This window comes from Hoplias malabaricus, chromosome 8, assembly GCF_029633855.1.
Source record: "Hoplias malabaricus isolate fHopMal1 chromosome 8, fHopMal1.hap1, whole genome shotgun sequence".
Taxonomy (NCBI): domain Eukaryota; kingdom Metazoa; phylum Chordata; class Actinopteri; order Characiformes; family Erythrinidae; genus Hoplias; species Hoplias malabaricus.
The window spans coordinates 23,658,161-23,674,700 of record NC_089807.1 but is presented as its reverse complement, the minus strand read 5'-3'; the positions used below and the strand labels follow the sequence as shown (position 1 = coordinate 23,674,700).

Sequence of the window (16,540 nt, the reverse complement as noted above, 5' to 3'; positions counted from 1 at the left end):
GAATGAAGTCACTATTTGGACCAGAGTTACATAACTTGAGAAAAGTTAACAAGCGTTACTATGATGATGGAAATATTGATAGATGACTTGAATAAGGGCAATGGTGTGGACACTTGTGAAACTTGTTGATTTACAGGGTGGGACATTTTTATGGATACACCTTAATAAAATGGGAATGGTTGGTGATATTAACTTCCTGTTTGTGGCACATTAGTATATGGAAGGGGGAAAATTTTTCAAGATGGGTGGTGGCCATGACGGCCATTTTGAAGTTGGCCATTTTGGATCCAACTTTTGTTTTTTCAATGGGAAGAGGGTCATGTGACAAACTTATTGGGAATTTCACAAGAAAAACAATGGTGTGCTTGGTTTTAACAAAACTTTATTCTTTCATGAGTTATTTACAAGTTTCTTTTTGTTTACAGCCATTGACATGTCGCAGAGGTTAACACGTGAGGAGCTGATAGAAATTGTGTTGATGTCTGGTGAACACAGTAACTGGGTCATTGCAGCAGATTTCAATGCAAGACACCCTACGAGACAACCCATCTCCCATGCTACAGTTAGCAAACTGCTTGCTAAGTTTCATGAAACTGGTTCAGTGTTGGATTTGCCAAAATGTGGACGCATGAAAACTGTCACTAATGAAGAAACATCAGTGGTGCTTGGTTTTAACGCAACTTTATTCTTTTATTAGTTATTTACAAGTTTCTGACCACTTATAAAATGTGTTCAAAGTGCTGCTCTATATGTTTGATTATCAATGCATCACTCTTCACACACTGATATCAACACCGCAGGAGAAATGCTAGCACAGGCTTCCAGTATCCGTAGTTTCAGGTGCTGCACATCTCTTATCTTCACAGCATAGACAATTGCCTTCAGATGACCCCAAAGATAAAAGTCTAAGGGGTTATTTGGAGACCTTAGGGGCCATCCAACTGGCCCATGACGACCAGTCCACTTTCCAGGAAACTGTTCATCTAGGAATGCTCGGACCTGAAACCCATAGTGTGGTACACCATCTTGCTGGAAAAACTCAGGGAACGTACCAGCTTCAGTGCATAAAGAGGGAAACACATCATCATGTAGCAGTTTCGCATGTAGCAATTTTGGCATATCCAACACGGATCCATTTTCACGAAACTTGGCAAGCTGTTTGCTAACTGTAACATGGGAGATGTGTGGTGTCGTAGGGCGTCTTGCATTGAAATCTGCTGCAATTACCCAGTTACTGTGTTCACCAGACATCAACACAATTTCTATCCGCTCCTCACGTGTTAACCTCTGCGACATGTCAATGGCTGTAAACAAAGAGAAATAACTCATGAAAGAATAAAACCAAGCACACCATTGTTTTTCTTGTGAAATTCCCAATAAATTTGATGTGTCACATGACCCTCTTCCCATTGAAAAAACAAAAGTTGGATCTAAAATGGCTGCCATGGTCACCACCCATCTTGAAAAGTTTTCCACCCTCCCATATACTAATGTGCCACAAACAGGAAGTTAATATCACTAACCATTCCCATTTTATTAAGGTGTATCCATATAAATGGCCCACCCTGTGTTTCTCAAAGAACAAAAAGACAGAATATAAACCTATTCAAATTTTCAAATTATTTTTAAATTATTTTAAATTTTTAAATCCTATTCAAGAACTGTGTGTGGACAGGAATGGCTAGATAGCTACATCACTGAACTAAGCCAAAATGAGAAAAGGAATCTGACGAAGACAGAAACACTCAGTCATAGACCCTTTAGATTTGGGGATGGAAAAGTGGTGTACTACAACAGAAAGTTGAAAATTCCTACAAGAATTGGACAAACAAAGTGTCACATAGAAACCGAAGTTGTCCCAGTAAAGATTGCACTACTTTTGAGTAAAGTGTACATGAAAAAGGCAGGCACAATGCTGCATATGAAAAACAACAGTGCAATGATGTTCAATCAATGTGTAAAAAGAAATTGACTTTACAAGCTCTGGCCATTAAGTTGTGAACAAGAAAAACATTCAGAGTGATGACCATCTTAGAAAAAATGAACTCTGCAGAAAAGTCCTGCTGAAGCTTCATAGACAGTTTGGTCATGCTGCTGCTGACAGACTGCAGAGGCTTCAGATTAGCTCAGGCAATAAAGATGCAGAATGTAGCATGATTTTGCAGAAAATTATTAGCAAATGTGAAATGTGTCAGAGATATAGTAAGACCAAACCCAAGCCTGCAGTTGGTCTACCTCTAGCATCTCAGTACAATGAAACTGTGGCAGGTGTGAGGTATCTTCACATTATTGACCAACTCACAAGGTTTAGTGCAGGCAACATCCTGACCACAAAGAAATGTGACCTCTGAAATAGTGAAACACTTCACACATCTCTGGACAAATGTGCATGGCCCACCTCAGAAATAGTTATAAATAGTTAGAAATAGTTAATAGAAATAGTGATAATGGGGGAGAATTCAACAATGAAGAGATGAGAGAAAATGAGGTGGCAGAAAACTTCAACATAAAACACAGCTGTGTACAGCCCATGGACTAATGGTCTTATGGAAAGGCACAAGCAAACACTAACTGAGATCATAATGAAAGTGAAGTCAAGTAACATTTGTGACAGGTATACTGTATTAGACTGGGCTCTTATGGAAAAGAACACCTTGCAAAATGTCCATGACCTTGCTACAGTCCTGACCCGTTTGGCCAGAATATCAACCTACCCTCTGTACTAACAGGCAAGCCCCCAACTTTAGAGGGCACCACAAAAAGTGAATGGGTGGCAAAACACATTTCTGCTTTACATGCGTCATGAAAGGCTTTTACAGAAATGGAATGTTCAGAATTAATGAGAGCACTGCAGAAACAACTATGTCAAACAGAAGATAAAGTGTACTACAAGAGTGGATTTTCCGGAGTGGTAATTGGTCAAGACAGCGCAGTGGTGTTTGTTAAACATGGAAGTATCTATATTAGGGTACATCACCTTGGATTAAGGAAAGCAAATATGGATTATGAGCATCAGCATGTCATACAGGATGATGCAGAAAAACTGGTACATAATAAACTTGCAAATGAAATTTAGAGAGATTTAAAGATTATTGTTACTAATATCAACACTAAATAACCAATTGAGAATGTATGGGCCACAAAAGATTTATTATTTGACTTTGCCAAGCAAGAAGAGATAAAGAATTTGAAAGATAAGAATGTGTTTAAGTAAATTAGGTAGATTAGGAATGAAGCTGTCAGGAATCACAGAGGGTGGACTGACGTAGGCGGACAAAAACGCTAAAACACAGTGAACTTTAATTTACAAAAAGAATAACAAAACAGAGAGACTTTGATAATAAGACAACAAACAGAGAGCTAACAGAGACTTGGACAAAAAGGAGCTAAGTGAAATAAAGTAGGACACGGCGTTCAACAGACGAAACCTAAAAACAGAGTACTAAACAGACGAAACCTAAACATGGAGTGCTAAACAGTGTTAATGGTACATACAGACTAGAGAACTAAACAGAGTCATAAACAGAGGACTAAACCGAGAACAAACCTAAAAGTCGATCACCAGAGACAGACAGACTTTAGGAGCAACAAGACAATGGAAAATGAAACGAGTAATAGCAGAGACAGACAGACTAGAAGGCTAAACAACATGACCCAGGGATTGAAACGAAGTGAAACGAGAACATGACACGATGGAGACAAACAGACCGGACTGAGCGACATAAAGCAACAAAACATGACTTGGGAAAGGAAACAAATGACCGACAAGGGGACTTAAATACATAACACAGACAAGACACATCTGGAACAGATAACGAGGGTAATAAGACATGGGCGAGGAGGAGGAACAAAGGCGGGACATGGGCGGAGACATGGACAATAATAAACAGCCATGTGCTAAGTGAGCACATGGCAGGGACAACAGACAAGACAGAACAAGGGTGTGACAGAAGCGCAAACGTGCATCTCTACCAGATGGATGTGCTGCATTTCTACAGGGAAAAGAGCTGTCATGTGACGTTTACATCAAACCTCCCCCTGAGGTTGATTTTGAAGGAATATGAAATATAAGGAATATAATTCACCACGCTGTGAGGAGCAAGAAGACCTGCTCAGATCCAAGATAGAAGTTGCAAGACAGAGCAGGCCAGATGTTGTTTGATGCCAGCAGCCTAGCACCAAACTGCAAAACATCCACTGTTCAAACAGTGCATGAAGCAAACAGCATAGTGTGGAAACTTAACTCAGAGAACTTTCAACACATAGAGGCAGTGCTCTCAAAATGATTGTGTTCAGTGATGCCTTGTTCAGAAATCTTTCAGATGGAGGCATTTGAGGAAAGCACTTGGAAAAAATTGAACGTTCTCACTACTTTCCTGGCAGTCAAAGAGAGTTAAGAGGATTGTACAGAGCACACTTGCTGGTGAAACATTGGCAATGTATGAAGTAACTGTTAATACTAATCTTTTGGCAACACTACCCCAAACTAATTACTGGTGATGCTGATGCTACACCAGTAATCTGCATCACAGGTAATCATTCACTTGCTGATGCACTGAAGTCCACAACATCAGTCTCTGAGAAGAGACTCCATCAGGAAATAAGCAGCATTAAAGAACTTTTGCAAACACGGACCGTTGAGCGTGTGCTGTGGTACAGCACAAAAGAACAATCTGCAGACTGCCTTACAAAAAATATCTTGAAGTTACTTGAAGCACAGGGTGTAGGACAATGGAAACTTGATTACAATATCTTAATATCATGGTGCTCTTGAGACCTACCAGGTAATCATTAGTTATGTTCAGTATACTCTGATGTTAAGGGTAATCATATTTTTATATGTTTTATAAGAAGTAAGTGAGTTTGATGATTTTCATATTTAAAAAAATGCATTATTTGTTGTGCTGTGTATAGTTAAACAGTCAATTAAGACTATATATCCTTGAACTATAGTACAAAAGGAAAACTTATTGTGAAGTGGGGAGCAGTGTGGTGAGGAATGGTGTCAGCAATCAGAATAAAAATGAGTTCTTTCTTGTTCAAAGTTCCTCTTTTCTCTTGTTAACAGTTTCTTGCCTGTGCATATGAAAATAATTCAGTATATCTATGCAAGTATAGTTCCAAACATTGCATTCACCTCACATGTTGTTTTCTCTCTACATTTTGTTTGGTTGACAGTATTCCTCACAGGTAGTGATCGTATTCCTATTCTTGGAATGAAGAGCCTTGGGTTAGTCATTCAGCCCACGGGCGGTGGAGAGCACTATCTTCCAGTGGCCCACACTTGCTTCAATCTGCTGGACCTACCCAAGTACAGTAGCCGTGAAATCCTCCAGGATAAACTCCTCCAGGCCATTGAACACAACCAGGGCTTCAACCTTGCATGAGAAAAGTCTGCAGGGAAACTACAGGAACTATCCTTAGACACCTGATTACAGACCATTATTTAAAACTCTAAGCTTTCAATATTCAAGGTTGAAGGATGTGATTTATACAGGTCTGCATCCTACATGGGTATATTAGTTTGAGATATTGATTTACAAGCAATAGGGTTTCTGTTTTTTCCTTTATAATTATCAAGCTTTTGATGATACCTTGAGAAAATGGGGAGAAAATGCTCACACTTACTTACACTTAAATTGTATCAGACAAAAAACAGGACTGTGAGCATTTAAAAAAATATATATATATATTTTAGGCTAAGCAAAAATATAACCCAAAAAAACTAGGTTATTGGCTTCCACTGAACTCTGAATATTCTCTCCCTGATTCATTGTAAGTTGCTAATTTCTTTACACAATAAAAAATGTTTGTTTATTGATTTGATGGATGTATAAGCAGTCTTAATGTATAACCATAGGCAATAATCATATCATAGCCTTCAGCTAATCTATGATTATTGACTGAATCCTTGAATGAATCTTGGGACATAAAAAAAAATGTGTGTGTGTATATATATATATATATATATATATATATATATATATATATATATATATATATATATATATATATATATAATGTGTGTGTGGACAAAGTACAAACTTTTTTGTAGTATTGTGACTTTTGCCACACCTGAGTAATCTTGTTTGCCCATAATAGTGCTTCACATACATTTCACACTAACCTCACCTTTCATGAACGAAATGCTCAGCTAGCACAGAGACCTTCAGTAATACCACTTTGTTGGACTATATTTTGTCACTATAACATGTTGTTTATATGGGCCTGTTTATTTGCCCCCTTTCACCCTGTTCTTTAATGGCCAGGACCACCAAAGAGCAGCTGTCATTTTGGCGGTCATTCATTTGCAGCACTGCAGTGACACTATGCAGTTACTATGTGCAGTGCACATAGTGATGTGTTGAGTTGGTATGTGCAGACAGTGCTGCTGGTGTTTTTACAGCAGCTCATCTGTTGCTGTACAGCTTGCATTGGTCATCCTCTAGTCCTTCATAAGTAGTCACATGGCTCTGCCCACAGGACACTGTTGACTGGATGTTTTTAGTTTTGTGGACTATCGTAAGTTCAATAATGATGTTAAAAGGATGTTTAAAAACAGCAACCCTTCTGTGCCTGATCCACCCATACGAGCGCAACTAGCACTTTATTTTTACCAAAGCAGACCTGAGAATGTCGCACTACCTAAAATCATACATGCTCTGTGGGGTCCTGACCATTGAAGAACAGTGTGAAAGTGGGCAAACAAAGTATGCAGAACAACATATAGACAAGTGTCTGTAATTGTAGAACTAAAAAGTCGTCCTGGTGGTCAGTGGAGCTGATAGAATTGACTATGAGTACAACATGGTAGTTTTCATTTTATGGCTAATCTGCACATTTATTACAGTAGCATGATGATTTCTCACACAGCTGTCTGAAGGCTCAAAAGTCGCACATGCTAAGGAGTGATTTCTGCCCTTGGCTTAAATGGACTTAGATTTCTCCTGATCTTTTCAAAATATTATGTAGAGTAAATAGTGAAAGACAGGGTGAGTCAGAAGTTGCAGGATACCCTTTTGTTTCTTTGATATGCTACATGACCACCTTCCCATTGGAAAAACTGCTATTTGCCTTATAAATTCACATTCTTATAGTGGAGTGTTTGAAAATTGTGCAACTTGAATACTTTATAAACATTTCACTCTATCTTGGCTGGTTTGGACTTTGAACATGTTGCAGGCATCAGATTGTAGATTTCAGTATATTTACCAAAAACCCCAAACAATCAAATTGGTCATGTGAGACCATTAAAAATAATGTTTATTGTACTTTCTCTCAGTTAAATAAATGTTTAAAAGAATGAGCAAATTTATTTTGATTTTACAAAATGTCCCAACTTTACTGGAAATGGATTTGTATGTCATGATCATAATCTATATTTTAAATGCAAAGCAACCACATTTAACAGTAAATGTATAGATTTTCTATTATTTTTTAATAAAGAGGTATACTATACAGAGAATAAAGCTCACTCGAGGAGCCATTAACCCCAATAACTGCCATTCTCTGTGCCCACGGAACACCATATAGCCAAAAGTTTGTGGAGACCTGCTCAATCAATGTATCTCTTTTATTTATTATTTACATAAAATGTATTAATTGCTAAACTGATTGATTGGTTACTAAACATAACTGTACAAGTTGTTTAAACAAAATCTGATCATATACATAATGTAACAGGAGTGAAAAACACTGAATGTGTAGAATTTTTTAGGTTTTACATTTTGCAAGTAAAAAATATGGTGAGAGGTTGGTCTGAAATTCAGTTGACCCCTTCTAAGGTGCACCCCCAAACTGTTTTAGAGTAATGCAACCTAATAATGCTCAACACCACTAGATCAGACACTGAAGGGTTTAGTTATAAAACACCAGCAGCACTTCTATGTCAGATCAATTTATACTAGCATAACACATTAACACCACCATGTCAGTGTCACTGCAGTGCTGAGAAGGATCCATCACCCTAATCATACCTGCTCTGTGGTGGTCCTGTGGAGAAACAGATGGACTACATTCTGAAACTGTAGATCTAGTGATCAAAACACAAGTATTTTTCGTGAAACATGTAACAGTGTTAAACATGTAATTCTAACTGGAAATTGCATCAGAAATTGAGTGGTTTGTTTAATATATTTCAGCAATGAAATATTTCACTGAAGTAGTTCAAATATTTCTGGGATAAATGAAAGTTGTTGTACTCAGTTGGTATGTCTTTAAACTAATTTATAACAACTACAAGAACTATTTTAATTGTGTTCCATATCTTTTTAGTAATTGAGATATTTTTAGCAGTTTTTTCACACTGAAATGAACTTGAATTTTACATAGAACAGTATGTCTTAGAACCTTTTTTAAGGTGCAATATAAATTATTCTGCCAGTAGATTTCATACAAGAGCATCAGAATCAGAGTCTATCAATAAAAACAAGCTATGCATACTCTGGCCAGTCACTCATGAACACAGACTTGTAATATTATTTAGGCAAAGCATTGAGGCAAAGAAATGCCATTTCAGAGTCCTTCAGCAGCTCATGGGGTGCTTTCATTTCTGTAAAATTCATTTCAGTGCTGCCTGACAATAAGAACTGACCCAGGCTTTCCTGAGGGTTACTGATAAATGGCAGCAGTAATTTTAAAAGCTGTATCTTTTTTTTTCTGGGCACTTAATTTAATGCTATTTTCCAAATAGTGCCCTACTCCATAAATATTGCAATTCACAGACTGGGAAACTACTTCTACTACACCACTTCATTTTGTATTATGCAGGGTTGAGAAAGAAATATTTGATTCAGCTCTAGTGTTTTCATGATGTAATTACAGAGCACTACAGATACCAATGTACAAGGCATCCTTCACTAAGTCAACGCAGAAGCATAAATCGTTCTTAGCAGTGTGTTTGTATTCGTTTTCTTTATATTCAAGGCAAAACGCTCGAAAACATTAGAAAATAATGATTTGTATTTTAGAAAGCTAGATTTTTGTTTTTCTATTCATCATTATGCCTCGACATCTTTAACCTCGGGAGTAATAATTGCAGAAAGCGCGGGATTTTTAAAAGATTTTTGTGTTTGTTGACAGTATTGCAGTAAGTCTGTAAGTGCAATTGGAAGCGTTCAGTCCTGGTATGTCTTTAAATGTGTATTGGGAGCTTACTTTACAAATGGCAAGAGATGGCTCATCTTATAGACTGCGGTTAAGCCAGCCGCCTTTTGAGAAACACGGTTAAAGTAGCTAAAAAAATATATATTCTATATCATACCATGAATTTATGATTATTTTCAATAATTTTTTGTTATTCTTTCTTGTTTTTTAAGTCATATCATTGCGTGTGTGAGCGCACAGGGAAAACTTCTCGCTGAAAAGCGCAGATATTGAAACTCCAAAAGAAATAGATTGAAGTGGCCCTAAAACACCAACGTAGCTAGCTTATGGCACTGTCCCTAGAACTACCAAACCACTGCCATTTGGCAGTTATACCTTTAAATCCCAAAGACCTGCCATTTGGCAGGTGCGAACAGCTCTTCTTGCCTCCAGTGTTATGTAAATAAGGCCATTACATTTGCAGGAATTAACTTTTGCCGTCTCTGTCAGCCACTCGTGTGTCTCCATGCGACCTCTCTTTCCTGGAGGTGGTGAAGTCTTCTCATCTACAGGACCATATGTTAGTGTAAGGTTGAAATAATGTGAATGTGAAATTGACACAAACATAGTATTTGAATTATAATTCCAAAACATCTCAAGTATGCCTCCTTTGTACTAATGTAGGATTGTTTTCACAGTGCAAAAAGTGGCATATCAATTAGTCAAAATAGCTAAATAGCTAAACAGAGCAAAATAGCTCTGATATTTTGAAACCTTATTTTAAGTAGTATTTGTCTTTTGAAAAACTGCCAATGGGTAAAGATATTTTTACATAATTTATACAAAAAAACAACCCTCAGCTGCTTGTAAAAAAGATATTTTTACTTAAACTTTTTTAAAACCCAAAGTAAAAGAATCTTATCAGGACATTTTGTCTTGTTTTAAGTCAAAATACAAGTCAAAACTACTCAAATTAAAACAGAATAATATTCTTGAGCAATTTTAACTTATCAAGATTGTACTTTTTGCAGTGTGTCTCTTCCAAAATCACAGCAGCCATAACCGGCAAACAAAAATAGGAAATTTAGGAAATCTTACCAGAAGAGATTTCAGAGTCCCCACTCTGATCAATAGTTATTTCTTCTCCATCGGAGTCACAGGGGTTGACATGGTTGAGGATCATGTCCAAAGCCTGCTATGTACTGTAAACCTTTGCCATCTTTGCTTCTCAGTCAACAGAGTAAGTGAAATATGTGTGGTGACGTGGCTTTTTATCAACATGGAGGTGGATACACACATAATCGTTATCATCATAGTTCACGCTATCACCCATCACACCCATCCCTGTTCACTGTTACCTGGTACTGGCATATTTCGATCTAATGGCTGCAACAACAACATTTTTAGAATAAATACAGAACCCATCTCAGTTACCTCCATCATGTATATTTGTAATATTGTACTATAGTGAGAAAAGTCTGCCTCCTTTATACTAATTTTGGATTGTTTTCTCACTGATGATTGGTCAAAATAGCTAAAGTTCAGATTTTTTAAACATTATTTTAAGTAATTTTGTCTTTTGAAAAACTGCCAATATGTAAAGATATTTTTACATAAATGTATACAAAAATACAACCCTCAGCTGCTTGTAAAAAAGACATTTTACTTAAACCTTTTTAAAACCCAAAGTAAAAGAATCTTATCAGGACATTTTGTCTTGTTTCAAGTCAAAATATCTCACCCCATTGGCAAACTTTTATTTTTCTTGAGAAGTAAATATGACTCAAATTAAGATACAATACTATTTTTGAGTAATTTTTACTTATTAGGAAGGGTTAAAATCAAGGGTTTTTTCTCCATCTGAGTCTAACATGACCAACAGGTCGATCGAGGCTATTATCATCTCTGGTACCACGCTTTTGGAGCGAGCTTCCAAGCACTATCAGAGCAACTATCAGAGCAAAACCAAGGCTCTCGAGTCCATATACACAGCCAATCTTTATCTCTCATTGCTGTTCCCAAATATTATAATCTTAATTTTATCTTTATTCAGCTGCAGAAAATTGTGTCCCATCCAGTTAGTGATGTGTTCAAGGCACCTGCTTAATGAGTCCAGAGTCATTTGGGGACTGGGCAATGTAAATCTAAGTATCATCTGCATAGCTGTGATATGACAGCCCATAGTCCTGTGGAATCTGGCCAAGAGGAAGCATGTATAAATTAGGAAGAGGTTTTACAGCTGCAGTTTTAAGTGAGCTTGGAAAGATCCCCCGACATGAGTGAGGTGTTTACAATGTGGAGTATGTCTGGTGCTAAAGTATGAAACACACTGTTAAAAATTTGGTTGGTAGTGTGTCAAGACTGCAAGTAGATGGTTTGAGATGACTAACTGTGTCAATTAAAATTTCACTGTTTACAGTACTGATCTCTGACATTTTAACTAAGGAGTTTTTATGAGGTAATGTAGAGGGTATAGACTCGTTGGATATGGATGTACTAATAGCTCGTCTGATATTCTGGATTTTAGTGTTAAAAATGAATGCAAATTCATTACATTCCTCATTTGATACTAATTCTGGCCCGTGCTGTGAGACCGCTACAGATGATCCAGAATGCTGCAGCATGCCTGGTTTTCAATCAGCCTAAAAGAGCACATGTCACACCCCTATTAGTTGAGCTGCATTGGCTACCCTTAGCTGCTCGCATCAAATTTAAATCACTAAAGATGGCCTTCAGAGTATTCACTGGTTCTGCTCCCATCTACTTCAATAGACTCTTAAAAGCATATGTTATTGCTCGCCCTCTCTGTTCCTCAAAGGAGCGCCAACTAACACAGCCAACCCCCTCTACAGGTCAGTCGAGGCTATTCTCATCTCTGGTACCACACTGGTGGAACCGAGCTTCCAAGCACTATCAGAGCAACAGAAACCCTCTCCGCATTCAAGAAATCCTTGAAAACCCAACTCTTCCGAGAGTATCTTTTGCACTGAAAGTCTGTCTTTAATGCACTTATTCCTTCCTGGCATATTGCACTTAATGTAAGGTATTTTGTATAATTTGTGCTGTAGTCTGAATGTTAGATCCTCTTTTGTATGTCGCTTTGGATAAAAGCGTCTGCCAAATGCATAAATGTAAATGTAAATGAGTCAATGGATCAACATAGTTCACACTATCACCTATCTCCCCCGTTTAGCACCTAGTAGTGGCTTAATGTACATAACAAAAGACGGCATAATGGGATGCAAATTACCCCAGCACTGCCATTTGGCAGTCTCTGGTAGAAGAAGCGGTCATATGAAAATTCTGGTAATTCTAGTGTTAATCAATACGAGACGCAATGTGAATGTGAATGCTCTCACGCAGCCGCGTGTTTACAGTGCAGTTCATATTTGAATGTTCTGTTCCAACTTAAAAGCCGACAAAGTTACGTTTAAACGACTAAAAACACATCTTCAGCCAGAAACCAGTGTGTCACCACTGCAGCAGGTGGAACAGTAAAATTGAACAAGAAGGATATATATATAAATTTTTTGGATGCCCTCCCCCAAAGAAAAAGAAAAATGTTTTTACCCTCTTTTGGGGGGTTCAAGTCTTAATTAGGAGGGTCAGAACACCCCAATAACCCCTGTAATTCGAACCCTGATAGAGACAAATCCATACCGTCTCCCCCAAAATCTATGCTCTTGGCCAGACAACATACTTTGCTGCTGTAGTTAAAGGGGACAGTCAAATGAATACAGAGGGCCGTAATTTTGAAGACCACTATAGCGCAACACTCTCCTATCTCACATGTGTGAATATTAACGTTCTACATTACATTAACATTTACACGTCCTGTGGCGGCGGTAACAGCCACTAGGGGCACTGTACAGGAAAGACTCCAAAAGGGGAGTTTTTAAACTTGTTTTAGTGGTCTAAAATTGTCCAAAGTTTATTTTTATACACTTTAAAAAAGTAAATAACTAAAGCAGAAAAAATGCATCATATATTTTATGCCCTGCCAGTGTATGTCTAAATTTGTGTCCACCTTAAATAAATGAAACCAAATTAACCTTAATATTACTATTAGTTTTCTAAAAGTTGAATTTTCAAAGGATATTAATATTCTATACACTTTAAAAACAATAAATTCGAAAATATTCATCCTATACTTTATATACGCGCCCATCCTACATATTTTATTAAAAATCCTCCTCAACTAAATGAAACCATTTTTAAACTTTAATGCTTTGCATTTTTTACCTTTTGTACACTTCAGAACAACTATACAAAAACAAACGTATGTATAAATTTAATATGTAAAACAATAGTAGCTTTTAGCTTAAGCACAAAATCGACTGTAATCTTGTTTGTCTCCATAGCCATAAAGAACATGTTAATGGTAAAAAAAAAAAACTCTATTTAGTACAGTGTGGTTTATGGACATTTTAAAATATGAATATGTGTGCTTACACCCCTTTTAATATTAGGCTTTATCATTATTCATGGGTTGCTAGGGACATCCTAGTCACCATATTGTGGACCTATTAATTAATCAAACACACAACTTAAATAAAAACTGTGATATATTTAGGGTTCAAGCACACAGTGCATAGAACCCTGTTTTTTAGGTTTCTAGCACGTGGTGCACTGTTGGCTGGCTGTGACTCGATGTTACTGTGCTGTCCCCTTTTGTCTCATCACACTAATACCGAAAGTATGTCACAGCATAATGTAAATAAAAGGTTTTGCTAATGAGAAATAAAATCTTATTAGCTATTTTGCTATTACATTAAGGTGACATTTAAGTTTGAGTAGTCCTTTATGGATGAACTAATCACTCCATACATGCTGAAGATTAAAATGTTCTTTTGGACCGTTCTCAAAGTAATTAGAATTTAAAAATATCCAAAAGGTCCAAAATACACCCTCCCTCTTCGGGGAGACGTGTTCGTTCCAGAAGAGTCGCAGAAACCAGTCGAGTGAAGTTCAAAGCAAATCAAAGTATTTATTTAACAATACTGGATCCAGGAGAACTAATACATGAAAAAACAGTCTAATGCCCTTTCCAAGTAAAGCTCTGACCTCTCCAAGATCTGACTCCACAGTTATACCCCATATGACGTATCCCCCTGCTGGTGAGGCGTTTCTGGCTGATTAGCATATATTAATATGCATATTTTCACATGTTAGTACTCAGGTCTTTCACGTGCAAGTTTCACATGCATCCCGTGACCCCAAAAACATTCATCACATCCAGTCTTGACAATGGACCTTTTCTTCCCATGCCTCCTTCTCCTGGAGGAAAATTTAGGGAGACAGTTATGCACTTCAGGGTCATCCCCGTGCCCCTACACTTGTGATTAATGTGAGCATGCTAAAAGCCTATAGTGCACATGTGTTCAAGGTTAGACGTTTAAGAAGGTGAGTCTTCATGCCAGTTAGTCGTTCATATGAGTGCATATAAGATACAAGATTTCACAGAATGAATATGTAGTTATAATTTCTAATTTTAACTAATCATCATTTAAGGATATTTGTCCACAAACACAAAGTAATAAAATGGTTTCCTACAACAATTCCCCCTTATGACGTGTCCCAAGACACGTCATCACACTCTAGGTCCTCCAAACATGTTTTTGACATGTGTTTAACCCGTGAGAGCGAAAACCTGTCGGGCAGCCAACCAACCAATTTTTTGACAGGAAAAATTCTCTCACTGCCCCTTCTGCCCCAAGGCGGCCAAAATTTTAACCATGTCAACAGGAGGAAGTAACATTATTTCTCTGTTTGTTATCTCCCAGACTACTTGTTCTACAACAGTAATTGTGTCTGTATTTTGTACTGTCGCACCCCCTTTTACCATACCAGCCATCATTAAACAATCAATGTGTTTCCCCACTAAGTTTACTTATACTTAAGAAAATATTATCTAAACTCTTATATGTGTAAGTGTTAAAGTTACAGGGTGCGTTTTTTTTTTTTTTTACAATTTGTTTAGAAAGTTCAACCTGCAAGGAAGGAAAAAAAAATTAAGAGTCCAAGCAACCTGTAAAAAAGAAGAGTCCACGACAACCTGTAAAGAAAATAATAATGTGTTCTGGATCTTCAAGAGCTTCAGACAGCTCTCCGGTGACACCTGTTGTTCGCAGAGTGTCCAGCTGGCACTTGTTACTAATTAGATGCTTGCTTCTGCGTCTGGTGCTCCTCTGGTTCCTGCTTCTGCGTCTGGTGCTCCTACCGCGTGGCTGGTTCTCTCTGTCACCCGGAATGGGCCTGTCCAGCGAGGTTCTGACCACTTTCGCTTAATGGCTCTCAGATACACCCCTGGAGCCACAGCCACCTCGGGAGGTATCTCATGCTCCTCGTCTCCTCCTCCATTTCTCCGTACCTGCACAGATAGTTCCTCACACACTGATTTTAGTTTCAAAAACAGTTGACGATACTCATCTGTGTTCGTCCCAGGCGAGCCCACATCAGGACTCAGTCTTGTTTTTGGGCCTGGAAATGCTACGCCTCTGACCAGTTCAAATGGGGAGAAGCCTGTGCTTCTATTAATAGAACTCCGAATACTGATCAGAGCAATTGGTTGGGCACCTAGCCAATTCATGCCCGTGGTCAGTGTAATATTAGCTAATTTTGATTTCAAATTTTGATTCATCCTCTCCACCTGACCTTGTGAGGCAGGATGATACACACAACCATAGCTATGGTGCAGCCCCAACGACTGCTCCACCCACTGCAGTGTTTTGCTCGTGAAATGACTCCCGTTATCTGAGAAAATTTTCCTAGGAAACCCATGGTTCAGAATCCAACAATTAATCAGAAACTTACAGACTGATTTTGCATCTTCCCTCAGAGTGGGGACTGCCTCTACCCACCCCGAGAATCGATCTACAACGACCAGGAGATATCTATATCTCCTAATGGGGTCAATCATATCTGTGTAATCCATTTGAATCTCATGTCCATGAGAATCTGGCAATGGAAACCTTCCTGGAGCTAGTTTAAATGCTTTTGCTACATTCTGCCTCTCCCTAAGAAAGTAACCCTATATCTGCAGCACTGTAATTTCTGTTTGGACACTTTATACCCCGCGTCTGCTAAGCATTGAAGAACCGCCTTGGTTGCTTCAAGGCAGATTTCCGGTGTTTTAGCTGCCAAAGCAAGATCATCAACATATTGTATCAATAAGGAGCCTTCTGGCAGTTGGCATGAGTCCAGACTCCGCCTCAGGGCCTGATTAAACAATCCTGGAGACAGAGCAAAACCTTGAGGTAATCTAGTGTATCTGTATTGTATGCCTTTATGTGTGAATGCACATATATCTCTGCAGTGTTCTGCCAGCGGAATACAGAAAAATGCATTAGCCAAATCAATGCAATACCTTCCTGGAAACCTTCCTGGAGCTAGTTTAAATGCTTTTGCTACATTCTGTGTGTTACAAATCTGACATTTAGTGATGTAATCAACCACT

General features: G+C 38.0%; 1 protein-coding gene across 2 annotated transcripts in view; it reads left to right on the top strand.

Moving 5' to 3' along the window:
- Positions 1–5,935, top strand: part of herc4 (HECT and RLD domain containing E3 ubiquitin protein ligase 4) — a 61,070-nt gene extending 55,135 nt beyond the window's left edge. For both annotated transcript variants that reach the window (XM_066678349.1, XM_066678350.1), the window contains exon 24: positions 5,179–5,935. In XM_066678349.1, the coding sequence (XP_066534446.1) occupies positions 5,179–5,387 (209 nt within the window). In that variant the 3' untranslated portion in view covers positions 5,388–5,935. The remainder of the gene's footprint in view (positions 1–5,178) is intronic.
- Positions 5,936–16,540: the final 10,605 nt, after the last annotated feature.